The 13,402-nt window shown below is 66.4% G+C and overlaps 2 protein-coding genes across 2 annotated transcripts; both read left to right on the forward strand.

The window, feature by feature from the left end:
- Positions 1-70: 70 nt before the first annotated feature.
- CHLRE_09g397512v5 (uncharacterized protein) lies at positions 71-5,890 on the forward strand. The gene is made up of 9 exons (XM_043065850.1): positions 71-433; positions 655-742; positions 1,427-1,533; positions 1,922-2,047; positions 2,360-2,484; positions 2,647-2,748; positions 3,237-3,338; positions 3,656-3,856; positions 4,170-5,890. The coding sequence occupies exons 1-9, from the start codon at positions 412-414 to the stop codon at positions 4,641-4,643; spliced, it is 1,347 nt and encodes a 448-aa protein (XP_042921306.1). The 5' UTR covers positions 71-411; the 3' UTR covers positions 4,644-5,890.
- Positions 5,891-6,040: 150 nt separating this feature from the next.
- On the forward strand, positions 6,041-13,146 carry CHLRE_09g397549v5 (uncharacterized protein). The gene is made up of 6 exons (XM_043065851.1): positions 6,041-8,360; positions 8,746-9,051; positions 9,410-9,507; positions 9,901-10,004; positions 10,325-10,431; positions 11,281-13,146. Exons 1-6 carry the CDS (start codon positions 6,375-6,377, stop codon positions 11,590-11,592), a joined length of 2,913 nt encoding a protein of 970 aa, XP_042921307.1. The 5' UTR covers positions 6,041-6,374; the 3' UTR covers positions 11,593-13,146.
- Positions 13,147-13,402: the final 256 nt, after the last annotated feature.

Here is a 13,402-nt window from a genome sequence, read left to right on the forward strand (position 1 = left end):
ACATCATGCCAGGACTGTCAGCTTGCGCGTTAGCCGCCCCGAGAGCTCTGTGTCTCCAAGCCAAAAAGTCACTAAAAGGGGGCACAAATGCGGGCTCCAACTGGTGCCGGGGCCCAGGCGGAAGGTTCAAGAACCCTCTCGAGCCGACGCCGGATGAGGCGAACACATGCAGTCGGCAAGCTCGAGTGGCCCCATCCCATTTGTTAGTACCAAGCTTTCTTTACACTCAGCTTATAGATTTGAATGGACGCAGCCGCCTAGTTTTGCAAGGAAAACCCTTACGCCCACCCGATCGACGCACCACCCACTGAACACAGGAGCTACTTGCTGTGTAGTCTTTGTCACACACGTTATTTCAGTTCACAACCACGTCTAGGCTTTGGAGGAGCTCGCGCGGAGCAGCGTCGTGAAATGAGCCTGCCACAATGGAAAGGTACACTGCGCTTGTGTTGCATTGGTGTCATTGTAATATTGGGATATGGCGGGCAGCTTCGGGCGCGCAAAATCAAGGAGCATCGGCGTGCAACGTAGCCCCTGCGTCCAACTTCTACTTGCTTTAGAACCCCGGGCCTGCGCGCTGCTTCCCCGACAGACTGGGGGGCGCCGCCATCACCAAACCCTCACCAGTACCTGGATCCTTCATTATCAACACAGGTCTGTGGGATTGGAGTCTCAAGTACGCTGACGGGACCGGCAGGAGCCGCTTCCGACCCGAGGATGTGGACCCAGAGAAAATGAAGTGGTGAGTACATTCCCGCTGCTCTGTCCAGAGTGCCAGCTGGCGGCTGGCTGCGCCTTGGCTCGTGGTGGGCACAGCTGCAGCGCCGAAGGGCCGCACCATGGGCCATGAAGAGCCGCGGCGGCGCAGCGCAGGACGCTCTGTCGTCAGCTGGTGGGGGGGGGGGGGCGTGGCGACACCGCAGCGCGGCGCTGGCTGGCGGCACGGAGTTACCACAGGCCGGACACCCGGCACGCCACGCGCCCTGAAGCAAGGCTGCCGGCGCCGGCAGGGAGGGGCGGTGGCTGTGGCAAGCGGGCGTGGAAACGACTGGGATGGGTTGGGTTGTGTGTATGGACATTGGAAAGAGTGCCAACAGTGGCGAGAAGGACAGGGCCATCCGGCCCTAGCCACTCACACATACACACACGCACCCGCTTCGGCGGCGTGAGGCCGCCGGCCGCACCCGCTTCGGCAACGCGAGGATACCTGCCGGCGGCCGTACACGCAAAACGGCTTTGACGGTTGCAATGCAATGCGTCAAACACACACATACACACACACACACCCTCACACACACACACACGCACACACACACACACACACACACACACACACACACACACACACACACACACGCGCGCGCGCATACGCACACGCACACGCACAAGCCACTAAATGTCGCGGCCCGTGTCGAACACGTGACAGGCTGGATGAGGCGCTCAAGGGTTACATGGTGGACTTCGGGGCGCGCATGCGCGACATCAAGTCCATGCTCGCCAGCGACACGCCGGCAGCGGCCGCGGCGGGTGCAGGTGGGCGCGGGGGCAGGTGGGCGCGGGGGCAGGTGGGCGCGGGGGCAGGGGGGGTGCAGGCTGGGGTCGGCGGGCCGCCCGTGGGAGGCGGAGGGGTCGGGCAAGGGAGGGAGGCGAGGACACGTGTGTGTATGTGAAGGGAGGCGTGTGTGGGGGCTGTAGATACCCGCCCAAACTATACCGAACCCAATGCAATTGGGGGGGGCGTGGCGGCGTGTGTGTTTGGTTCTACAGCGCACAGGATGCACCCCATGAGCTCACCAACACCGACACGGCGACAGCACCGTGTTGTACACACAGCCGCTGTTCCCCTCTCACATTCCCCCCACTTCACCTCTTGACCCATCAATCCATCATGAATGTAACCCCCCCCCCCCTCCTCCGCCAGGCAAGGACCAAGACCAGTCCGCGGCGGTGGAGCGGGCCGCTGCTGCTGGTGGTGGTGATGTGGAGGAGAAGGAGCAGCTGCTGGAGGAGCTGATGGACATTGTGGGCTCCATCGACTACGCCCGGGGTGGGTCCCGATGGGGGCGGGGGAGGGAGGGAGGGGGTGGCGGTGGTGGGGTGGCGGGGTGGCCCCGGCCTTGGGCGGGATGGGGCTCCTGCGCAACCGGGTGCGGCAGGGCGGCAGGGCGGCAGGGCGGCAGCGTGGGGGTTCGTGGGGACTCGTGGAAGGCACCTGGGGCGGCGTGGGGGCCGGGATGGGGCCCGGGTGACCCAGGTCACATATATACACACACACACACACACACACACACACACACACACACACACACACACACACACACACTGACACGTACTCTGTCTCCCACCCGTCCGCCTGCAGACCTGCACAAGATAGGCGGCGTGCCGGTGCTGTTGGAGCTGCTGGAGTCGCCGGCGCCCGGGCTGCGGTGGCGGGCTGCGGAGGTGGTGGCCACCTGCGTCGCCAACAACCCGCCCGTGCAGGAGGTGAGGGGGCCGCGGGGAGGATTGTAGGTACGGTACCAGCCCAAACTGAACCGAACCCAACGCAAAAGATGGGGAGGGGGCCCCAGTCTTCAGTGCATCCTGTACCGCTTTCCCAACCATCTCTGCAACCCCGCGGTCTGCCCCCCCCCCCTTGTTTTGCAGTGGTTCCTGGAGGGCGGCGTGCTGCCAAAGCTGCTGGCTCTGGCGGCGCCGCCGCAGCCGCCCAGCTGCCGGACCAAGGCGCTGCTGGCCCTCAGCGGCCTGGTGGGTGCCGTACTGCGTGCGTGCGTGTGTGTGTGAGAGTGCGTGTGTGTGTGTGTGTGTGTGTTAAACAAAGAGAAAACGGAACAATTCCGCCATACACGCGCGCGCAGTGTGTGTGTGTGTGTGTGTGTGTGTGTGTTGAAAGGAAACAACAAAACGAAGGGAGTGTGTGTATGTGTCAAGGGGTGGGGTGGGGCGGGGTGGGGTTGTCAACTATCGTGTGCCTTGGCCCCGCCACAATCGAGCTGTGCATGCTTGGACCTTCCCATGGCGCTGTAAGCTCCACCGCTCTCTGCCGCGCCCCCTCTGCCTCTGCCTCGGCCTCGGCCTGCGCTCCTGTAGTTTGGCTTGATTTGGTTTAGTTTGGGCTGTTTCTTTCGTTGTTTTGCCCTCCGTCATCTCGGCGGCCCCCCGCCGTCTCGACACTGCGCCTTCTCCTAACGAGAAATTTCCCGCGGAACCTCTGCCCCCCCTTTGCCCCGCTGCAGATCCGGCACTTTGCGCCCGGGCTTGCGGCGCTGCGGGCGGCGGGCGGGCTGGCGGTGGTGGCGGAGGCGGTGGCGGCGGAGGACCGGCGAGTGGCGCGCAAGGTGGGGGGGGGGGGAGAGAAGAGGGGGAGCGGAGGGCAGCGGGAGGGCAGCGGGAGGGGAAGGGGGGCAAGGTTTGGGGCCAAGGGCCAGGGGAGGGGGAGGGGGAGGGGGAGCAGGTTCTAGAGGAGGAGAGGAGAGGGCCCGGGGCATGGGGATGTGGACTGGAGGATTGCAGCGGGAGGCGTGGGCTAAGCCAGCAGCCCGCCGACACTGGGGTTGCAATTATTCCCCTCGCGGGGGGGGGGCATTTCTATCACGCAAGCAACAAACCGACCTCTAAACCCTGCCTCTTTCTTTCTCCCGCTCGTATCCCTCAGGCCATGACCACCCTGACCTACATGCTGGGTCAGCGACAGGCCGACTGCGAGGCCGTCGCTGGCGGCGGCGCGGGTGGAGAGGGGCAGGGGCAGGGGCAGGCCGGCGGCGTGCTACCGGCGCTGGCGGCGGCCTTGGCGGCTGGGTCGGGGGCGGAGGAGGGGGAGGAGGCGGGCGGCCAGGAGGACAGCGACTTCCGCCAGGTGCGTGTGTGGGCTTAAGGGCTTGAGTGCTGGAGTGGTTGTGGGGTTGTGGGGTTGTGGGGTTGTGTGGGGGGGGGGGGGCTTGCTAGCGGGTGACGAGTTCGTTCTCTGACCGGCACGGGTCGCCACGGGTCATCACGGGTCGTAAGCTCGCAACGCCTGGACCCACCTTGTCCCCCGCTGGCTCCCTCCCACCACCACCACCACCACCACCACCCACCATCAACAACCCCAACCCCGACCCCTGCTGCCCACACCTCCTAAACCCACCCACCCACCATCACCCACCCGCACCACCACCACCACCACGCAGGCGGCGCTGGGCGTGCTGCTGCAGCTGGCCGCCCACCCTCGCACCTGGGCCGCGGTGCGCGACGCGCCCGGCCTGCGGCCCCGCCTTGCCGCCCTGGAGGCCGCCCATCTGGCGCTGCCGGAGGAGGCGAGGGAAGCGCAGGCCGAGGAGCTGGCGGCGGTGCGGCGGCTGGCGGCGGCGCTGGCGGCGCCGGCGGCGCCGCCGCTGCAGCCCGACGCCGTGGACCACGTGAGTGTGGCGGCGTTTGAGGCGAGCGCGGGCGCAGAGGAGATGACGATAAGAGTCAACCCGCCGCCGGCGGCGGGGGCGGGGGCGGCGGGAGGGCACAGGGGCGGCGACGGCGGCGCGGGGGCAGCCGACCAGGGCGCGGGGGCGCAGGGCGGGCAAGGCGGCGCGGAGGCGGGGGCGGGGACGGCGGTGGCGGCTGCGGAGCCGACGGCAGCGGCTGCGCCGCTGCTGCTGGGGCCGCCGTGAGGTTGTGGCATGGGTTGTGGGGCGGCAGCAGCAGGCAGGGCGACTAGGCGAGCTTTCGAGTTGAACGGATTGCTGCCGTGCAGATGCGGTTGGAGGTGTCTGGGTCGCGGTGGTTGTTGTTTTGGTAGTGCTGCGGGCTTGTGGGTACGTGCGTCGTAGCAGGGTCTGGTTGTGGCAGTGCGGCCTGGCGGCCTGGACGTGTGACCCGAGCGTGCTGAGGCAGCTTTGCATTCCTTCGGCGAGCTGGTGTACGACGTACGGTATCATTCAGAGGCAGGGGCAGGAGGGGCAGCAAGCGGGACCACGGCACGGGCACGTTGACAACACTGGGTATGAGCTCGGTGCGCGCACACACAAGCGAGGCCGACTGGCTGAGCAGCTTTGAGAGAAGGACCCAGAGGAGCTCAGGAGCAGCTGGGCGATGTACTGCTCCGGCCGTGGCTGTGGCACGGTCACATGAAGTCACAGGGGTCCATGTGTGGTGTGCCATTGTGCGACCGTGTGCGGTGTGGCGGTGCGGCATGACTGACTAGGCCACGGCTCGTGTAGGCTCGGGGGTGGGATACGGTACTGACTCGCTGAGGGGCCAGCCCGGGCTCGGTGGCGCGCACAACAGCACAAGACAGCCACGAGGTCGCTTCTCGCTCCGCCCGATGATACGGAAAACGATGTGCCGATATGGCTGCCTACATGGCAGATATGGCATGGCTGGCATGAGCCCACTGAGCTGGACATCCAGGACGCGCAATCCCTGCTGGTCCGTGTCACCACAGGTGGGTCTGTAGCCAACACGCACGCAAATGACACACGTCGCTGTGACCGGTCGGCTGTGTTTGGAGCCGGAAGGGAGAGCCGGATAGGCGCTTGGCGGAAGGGGGCCAGGGACCTGGGTGCCAAGGAGATGGGAATCATGGGAGGGAAGTTCGGGTGCGGTGCGGCGGTGGCACGGGGGGTCGCCGCGCCGATTCTTGGCCTAGTGCACCGTCCCCTCCCCCACCCGGCCCCCCCCTTTGTGGTGGGAGATGCGACTGCTTCAGCAGGGCATACCAGGCTCGAGTCTGGAGCTTATCAGGAGCCGCAGGGAGCCTTGCGGTGGGGTTAGGACCAGGGAAGGGGCGAGGAGCGCCGTTCCTTGGCGTGTCAGATCCCCACATGCCGCCGACCCTGCGACTTCCTGTGCACGCGCACACCCATAAACCAGCCCACTTCATCGTTTCCTCGTTCAACAACTGTAAAATATACGTAGGGACGTCATCCTCCAGCGCTCGGCGTGCCGCTCGCCGTGAGCCAAATGCGCGCCAAATGGCCCCAAGCAGCTTGGTGCCCCAGGACCCTTTCCAGTATGGGAGTGAAGTATCGATTATACATATAAGTTCGTGTTGCGGTCAGTGAGAGCTGACCTGGCGAGCGAAGGGCCTAGACTGCCGCGACGCAGCGCCTTCCGCGCTACCGCTAGCAACCATGGTATCTGCTCTTTGCAAAAGGAATAAAGAGAAGACCCTGTCAAGGAGGCCCTGCAAGACTTTCCCGGCAAATTTCTTCCACCCTGGAGCCTGGGATGGGCCGCGCCAGCTTGGCTCGCCCCTAGGGGTCAGCGAGCACCGAACCCGGTCATATCGCGTGTCTCGTTTAGTGCAAGTACATTATGTTTTAGGGATCCGTAAGCAAACGTCTGAACTTTTTGATAGCCCAGAACCGCCCTGCCCGGCCCGAACGATCTGACCAGCAGCCATGAGCGACAAACAGTTCCCGAAGAAGGTGATCGAGGCGATGAAGGAGGCCACCGGCGCCAGCGAGGAGGATGTCAAGTCCATGCTGCAGGCTTGCGGCGGGGACGTGAACCTGGCGACCGAGCAGCTCCTTGAGAGCCCATTCGAGCCCGCGAACAAGAAGAAGGAGCGCAAGGCCGCCAACGAGTCCGAGCGCCGCACCGACTCTCGCACTGGTGGCCGTGGCTATGATCGCTTCGCGAATGGTGGCGCTGGCAGGGGCCGCGGCAGGGGCGAGGGCGGGCGTGGCGGCCGTGGGAGCGGCTACGCGACTGGGCGTGGATCTACCGGAGCTCCTTCTGGGCGCGCGCCTTCTGCGGGCCCGCGCCCGCAGCAAAGCTCAACTGCTGCTACTGATTCCAACGGCGCGGCTGCTCACGCGGGAAGCAGCTGGGGCGCGCAGGGCGCGACGGATGCCGACGCAAATGCGTGGGGCGCTGCGGGCGGTTCTACCTGGGCCGGTGAGAAGCCTGCCGAGGCTTCCACTACTTCTACCGCGTGGGGCGCTGCGACGCCCGCGACCGCGTCGACATCCGGCGCATGGGGCACCGCGACCGCGACGACCAGCGACAACAACAACGCGAGCTCGGGCGCGGCTGCGAGCTCGGCAAACGTTCCGGCTCCCATCCGGCCGGGTGCGGGCATGACGATGGCGGAGAAGCTCAAGGCGTCGCAGGCGAAGCCGCCCGCGCCGGCCCCCGCCCCCGCCCCCGCTCCGGAGCCACCGAAGCCCGCCCCCGCGCCCGCGGCTGCTGCCTCCTCCTCTGCCCCCTCCGAGCCCGCCGCCTCCTCCTCGGTAGATGCCACCTCCACCAGCTACGCGGCTGCCTCGGCCGCGCCCGCGGCCGCCAGCACCTGGGGCGCGGACGCCGGGAAGAACCTGATGGGCATGCTGGGTGCGGGCAAGGCGCCGGCCGGCGCGGCCGCGCCGGCCGCGCCCGCCGCGGCAGCGGCAGCTGCTCCGCAGGCACAGCCTGCCGCGGTGCCGCAGGCGCCGGCGGCCGCGGCCGCTCCTGCCGCTGACAAGGTGGTGACTCTCTCTGCCGCGGACAACCAGGTGGCGCCGCCCAGCGCCTCCAGCCAGGCCTACCCCGCCTACGTCGCCGCGCCGGCGGCGGAGGCGCCCAAGGCCCCGGCGCCGCAGGCGCCGGCGCCCGCCGCGCCCGGCCAGGCGGAGGTGGACAGCCTGCAGCTCAGCTTCGGCGCCTTCAGCGTGGGCGGCGGCCTGGCCGACTTCGGCACCAACTTCTCCGCCACCTACAACGGCCAGCCCGCCTCCGACCCCTCCAAGGCCGCGCCCGTGCAGCCGCAGCAGCAGCAGCCCGCGGCGCCCGCGCCCGCGCCCGCCGCGCCGCAGCAGCAGCCCAGCGCCGTGGACCCGGCGCAGCAGCAGCAGCAGCCGAACGCCTCCTTGAACCAGTACCAGCAGGCGTACGCGCAGTACGCCATGCAGGCGGTGGCGGACAAGGCCGCCGGCGCGCCCGGCGCCGCCGCCGGCGGTGCCGACCAGGCCGGTGCCGGCTCCACCTACGGCAGCTTCCCCTCGCAGGCGGCGGCCGCCGCCTTCGGCGGCGCCTTTGGCGGCGCCGGCTTCGGCGCGGGCCAGGTGCCTGACTCTAGCCGCGTGTTTGGCGGCCAGGACTACGGCGCCTACAACCAGGAGGCGCTGAAGCAGGCGACGCAGGCGGCCTACGGCCAGGCGCCGGCGGGCCAGGCGGCTGCCGGCGGCTACCAGCAGCCGCAGCAGGGCGGCGTGCCGCAGGCGCCGGTGCCTCAGCAGGGGGCGGTGCCGCAGCAGGGCGCCGTGCCGCAGGGGCAGCAGATGCCCGCGGCGGCGGCGGCGGCACAGCAGCAGCAGTACCAGCAGTACCAGCAGTACTACAACCCGCAGCAGCAGCAGCAGGCGCCGCAGCAGCAGCAGCAGCCCGCTGGCGCTAGCTACAACCAGGTGCGATGTGTGTGTGCGAAGTTGAGGGACGGAGGGGCCGGAGAAAGAGAATTTGGGGGAGGTATACGAGAAGCAGGTTAAAGGAAGTGGTGCTCGTCACTGGAGCAGGATTGGGTGCGGAGGGCGGGAGGGGGGTTGTCGGGCGCTGGTTGGGGGACGGTGGTGAGGTGGTCGCCGGCCGAAGGGGCGCGAGCAGGGCAGGCGCCGCGGTTCCAAGGGAGTTCGTGGGCTTGGGACACGGAGCACTGGGATGGGTGCAGGACTGCGCATTTCTGCGCGCTGGTCCAGTCAGTTCGTCCCCCATACTACGTCCCGTCTTGTCGCCCGCATTTCTGGCTCACCCCCTCTTCTCTTCTCCCTCCTCTTCCACCCTTCCCAATTACAGGCCGGCGCCAAGTACAACCCCGCCACGGGCATGTACGGCCAGGCCGACCTCAACGCCGCCGCCTCCGCCGCCGCCGCCAGCACCACTGCCGCCGGCGCCGCGCCGCAGCAGCAGGCGCCGGCTGCCGCCGGTGCCGCCGCCGCCGGCATGCCGCAGTACGGCGCCAACCCCGGCGCCATCCCGCCCGCCATGCAGTTCAACGCTGCGGCGGCGGGTGCCGCCAGCCACCTGCCGTACGCGCAGTACCCGTACAACAACCCCGCCTTCGCCGCCATGTACAACAACCCGTACCTGTACTACCAGCAGGTGAGGGAGGGGGAAGGGAAGGGAGGAATGAGGGGAGGGGAGGGAGAAGGGGAGAAGCTGGCTCGGGGCGGATGAGGGGTTGAGCGGGGCTGGGAGGGGAGGGGTAGGCAGCATTGGAACGCACGGCGGAGGAGGGAGGGAGGGAAGGCTGGCGATGCGCAGGACAGCTTGGTCACAAGGCTGAGCCAGGTTGCTTTGGATGGGGGCTTTGAACCGGGCTGCTGGGAGAACGGCAGTCCGATGTGGGCGAGGGCGTGTGGAAAAGGGGGTGGCGGGCGAGAGTTGTTTTGTATCTAAGTTCAATCTAATTTGTCCCTCTGCTCCTGCCCGCTCCCCTCCTCCCCACTCTGCCTCGCAGCAGATGGGGTACCAGCAGGCCTACCAGGCTCCCGCCGCGGCCGCCGCGCCGCAGCAGCCCTACCTGCAGCAGGGCGGCCAGGCACACATGGGGCAGCGGTGAGTGGCAGGGTCGGGGGAAGGGGGCGGCGGTTGTTTGTGTGTGTTTTTATGTTGGTGAAAGGAAAAGAGGTTGGGGCTGAGGGGAAACGTACCGAGGTGTGGGTGTATGCGTGGGTGGGGATGAGTGATGATGGTTGGGGCACGGTGGGACTCAGTGCAGCAGACGGTGCGCGAGGAGAGGTTGCGGGCGAGGCGGGCGGTCTCCAGGGGCACGGGAAGATTGGACAGGACAGCGCCGGGCGCCGGGAACAATGGCGTAGAGCAGAAGGGGCGGGCTGGTCAAACAACTGTGTGGGCAGATAACAACCCGACAACGCCCATCTTGATAACACGTACTCAACACTTCCTCCTGATGTTCCTCCCTCTCCCATTCCCGTTCCCGCTCCGCAGCGCTGGCGGCTTCCCCGGCTACAACGCCGCCAACCCCGCGGCCGCCGGCGGCCTGCCGGCGGGCGGCTACAACGCCAACCCCGCCGCGGCCTACGGCCTGACCGGTGAGTCCTGGACCGCTCAAGGGAGCGAGCTCCCAGAGTTACCGCACAGCTTTGGTGGGTGGTGGTGGTGGTGGTGCGGGTGGTGGATGCTGGGTTGGTATGGTTTGGGTGCTGGATGGTGGGTGGTCGCGCAATGGCGTGAGCAGGGGGACCGGCGTAATGACCACGGTAGTAGCAGTATTGCATGGAACGGCCTAGGACGGCTCTGAGCCCCGGTCGAACGGGCCTCCTTGCACATGCCATTGCCGTCCCGGCCTCGGAACCTCGGTTGTCGACATCAAAACTAATCTGTGTGTACCTCTGCGCACGCGTACTCACAGGCTATGAGGACGCGACCAACGCCGCCGCGGGCGTGAACGCTGCGGCCGGCGGCGCCGGCGCCTACAACGTCCCCGCGGGCGGCGTCAAGCAGGCGGCGGACAAGCAGGTGAGCGGCGGGGAGAGGGGGCCGGGGCCCCGAGGAGGGCTCGACGCCCTGGGCAGCGTATGCCTTGGGCAGCGTATGTTTTGGGGTGAGCTATGCGACCGTGGCAGCGCCATCGGCAAGGGCAGACTCAAGGGTTGCGGGCGGCAAGATCAAAACGGCTACGTGGTGGTTTCACGAAGTAGGGCCCGCTGCAGGTCCCCCCGCAGCATCTTGGGGGAAGCTATATTGAAGTTTTCACACCATATCAGGGCTCCGGGCTTTCCTTGTAGCCTGAGCGCCCGACCTAGGTGTGGTAGATGAATTGAACGGTCGCTTCAACAGGGCGTGCAAACGTCACCTCACGTGCGCTGCCCTGTGCCGCGGCCATACATTTCTTTCCGCTGCTGCCCGTCACCGAAATCCGGCTACCGTATACACAATCATGGGTCGGGAATGGGCAACCCAACTGGTTTGGCCGATGCAGAGATCACCGTGTTTCGCCGGAAGAAGCAAGAGCAGTCGACTTCCCTAGCGTGCATACGCCCGTGCAAGCGGGTACCGGCATTCTGTCGCATTTCGCACACCCTCCTGCAGCGCCTTTATAAAGGTGCTGGGTAGCGTACAAAGCCGCGCCAGCACCCGACCAAGGGCGGCAAAGGAAAACGAGCGCACACTATGGCCGCTTAAACAGGGCGGGCGAGGGCCGTCTCGGCGTGCGCCTCCGCCTTGTGCCGCGGCCAGACATTTCCATCCCGCTCTAGCACACCACACATCATCGGCATCGGCACCAACCTGCAAACCCCATTGTGGACCTTCTGACCCTTTCCTTTCCTGTCTCTTTCCCCTTCGCTCGTGTGGCCTCGCTCGCAGGACCCCAGCGGCCTTGGTGGCTACGGCATGGGTGGCCAGCAGATGCCGCAGCAGGGCATGCAGGGCCAGGGCACGCCCGCCGGCCAGGGGCACATGGGCGGGCACCACCAGGGCGGACACCAGGGCGGCTATGGCGGCGGCTACGGCAACCAGGGTTACAACCAGGGCGGTTATAACCAGGGCGGCTACAACCAGAGCGGTTACAACCAGGGCGGCGGCCACTACGGCGGTGGCGGCGGCGGCGGCTACGGCGGCAACCGCGGCGGGTACGGCGGCAACCGCGGCGGCTACGGCGGCTACAACCGCCAGTAGGCGCCTCGGCTGACGCCGGGTGCCGGCACGCCCCGCGCAACGGCGGTTCCCGAGCAGGGACAGGCGAGGGTGATTGCTCGCGTGGCCCGGTTTTCTTTGGCACGGGGCCGCCGCGGCGTCGGCTTGCCGAGTTTGGGTTTGGTAAGAGCAGATGCCGTGGCTGATTGGTTGGCCGAGGCGTAGCAGCGCCCGCACAGGCAAGCAGGCACCTCGGGGGTCCTTGGCGTACCCCCGTGGCGTAAAACTCGAACGTTGTCGCTGTGCCGCACAACCCGTGCCAGCAGCAAACGCCGTCCGTTGAGCGTCGTGCGCGTCGGCCGGGTTTTGACTGGCTGGGACGGCAGGGGTTTACGATGGCGGCTTGACATGCCGGTGTGTGGAGGCGTCGGCGACTGTGCATGTGCGTTGGCGTTTGCATGCTGTTCGTTTGGTTGCCACCAGCTGTTTTGCCGTGGTTAAGGAGGTACGGCGAGATTTACCGTCGGTCGGATATATAGCTGCAGGCCTTTGGGCGGGCACGCTCGCAACCGAGTCCCGACCCAAATGGCGCTCTCTACGATGCTCTCCGAATCGCATTGACTTGTATTGGGGATGACAAAAGCACGCTGCCGAAAAGTGTGTGTTGCCGCGGCGCGTACATGAGCAACTGGGGAGGAGGACGAACATGGGGCTGTTGCGCTGAACGTGTGCTCGCAGCGCGTGTCGATGTGAAAGTGCGTGTGTTTGTGCGCACCAGGCAGAGATTTAGACATCATCGGGGAGCTTGGGTATGAGGCGTGATGGCCAAAAGATTGTTTGTCCCGCGCGTGTGCGTGTTTGTTTTTGGTGTGTGCCGGTGCGCCGGCGGTGGTGGTGTGGGAAGCTAGAATTTCTTGCAGAGATGAGTGACATGCGGCGGCGCACGGATAGGAGTTGCAATATTCCTCCCCAGGCAGTCGGGAGCAACACAGGTGCGATGGGACAGGAACATTCCTGCTCGCAGGCGGTGAGCGGGCGTTGCTCACCTGGCGAATGCAGAGCGCATCGGGCGGAGCAACTGTTGGGGTGGCTGCGTGGGGCAATGAGTCGGATGCAGAGCCCTGCGGTGCAGTGCGCACCCCGGGAGCACAGGCGGCAGCAATGCGCGATCGCGTCCTCCAGAGGAGAGGCCGAGCCACACACCCGGACACACTTGGACACCTGAGCTGTGGATTTAAACCACAGAAATGCACACACAGAGCCTTCTTCTCGTTCCATTCATGCTTTTTCCGGGATGTTCCGGGACTTGACGGGGTTAGCGAAGTGTTTGCTAGTGAATGCGAATGCAGGACGCCGTCGCGAGCTCCAGGCTAGCAATAAACATCACGAAAGAAGTTAGTGTCAGCGGCAATGCGGTTACTTGTTACCTTCGAGACGAGACACCGGTGCGCGCTCCACGCTGCTCCGCATTCGGCACGCCAAACGGAGTCCGAGTGTCGTGGAGACTGCTGCCGCTTGCAGGGGCGGACGTGTTCCAGCTCGCAACTAGGCTGCTGCCATTCGCCGCGACAACACGTAACCCATAAAATGCACCCACCTGGAACGGAGCCAGGCAGCCAGGGGTTGCTGGGGAAGCAGGCAGGCAGGCAGCATTAGAAATAGGCCCTTATGGGATCAGGGGTTCCCCGTTTGGGATGGTCTGGTCCCACCCCACGGAAACTCCTGGGCTTGGGCTGCGTCGAACATCCCCCGGGTTCCTTAGGCACTGGCACTGATCCCTCCCAACCCGGTGTCTGTTCAGCCCCTACAGCGGGACAACCGAGCTGCCGTATGCTGCTGAGGCCCCCTGACG

Source organism: Chlamydomonas reinhardtii, chromosome 9 (assembly GCF_000002595.2).
Source record: "Chlamydomonas reinhardtii strain CC-503 cw92 mt+ chromosome 9, whole genome shotgun sequence".
Classification (NCBI taxonomy): Eukaryota; Viridiplantae; Chlorophyta; class Chlorophyceae; order Chlamydomonadales; family Chlamydomonadaceae; genus Chlamydomonas; species Chlamydomonas reinhardtii.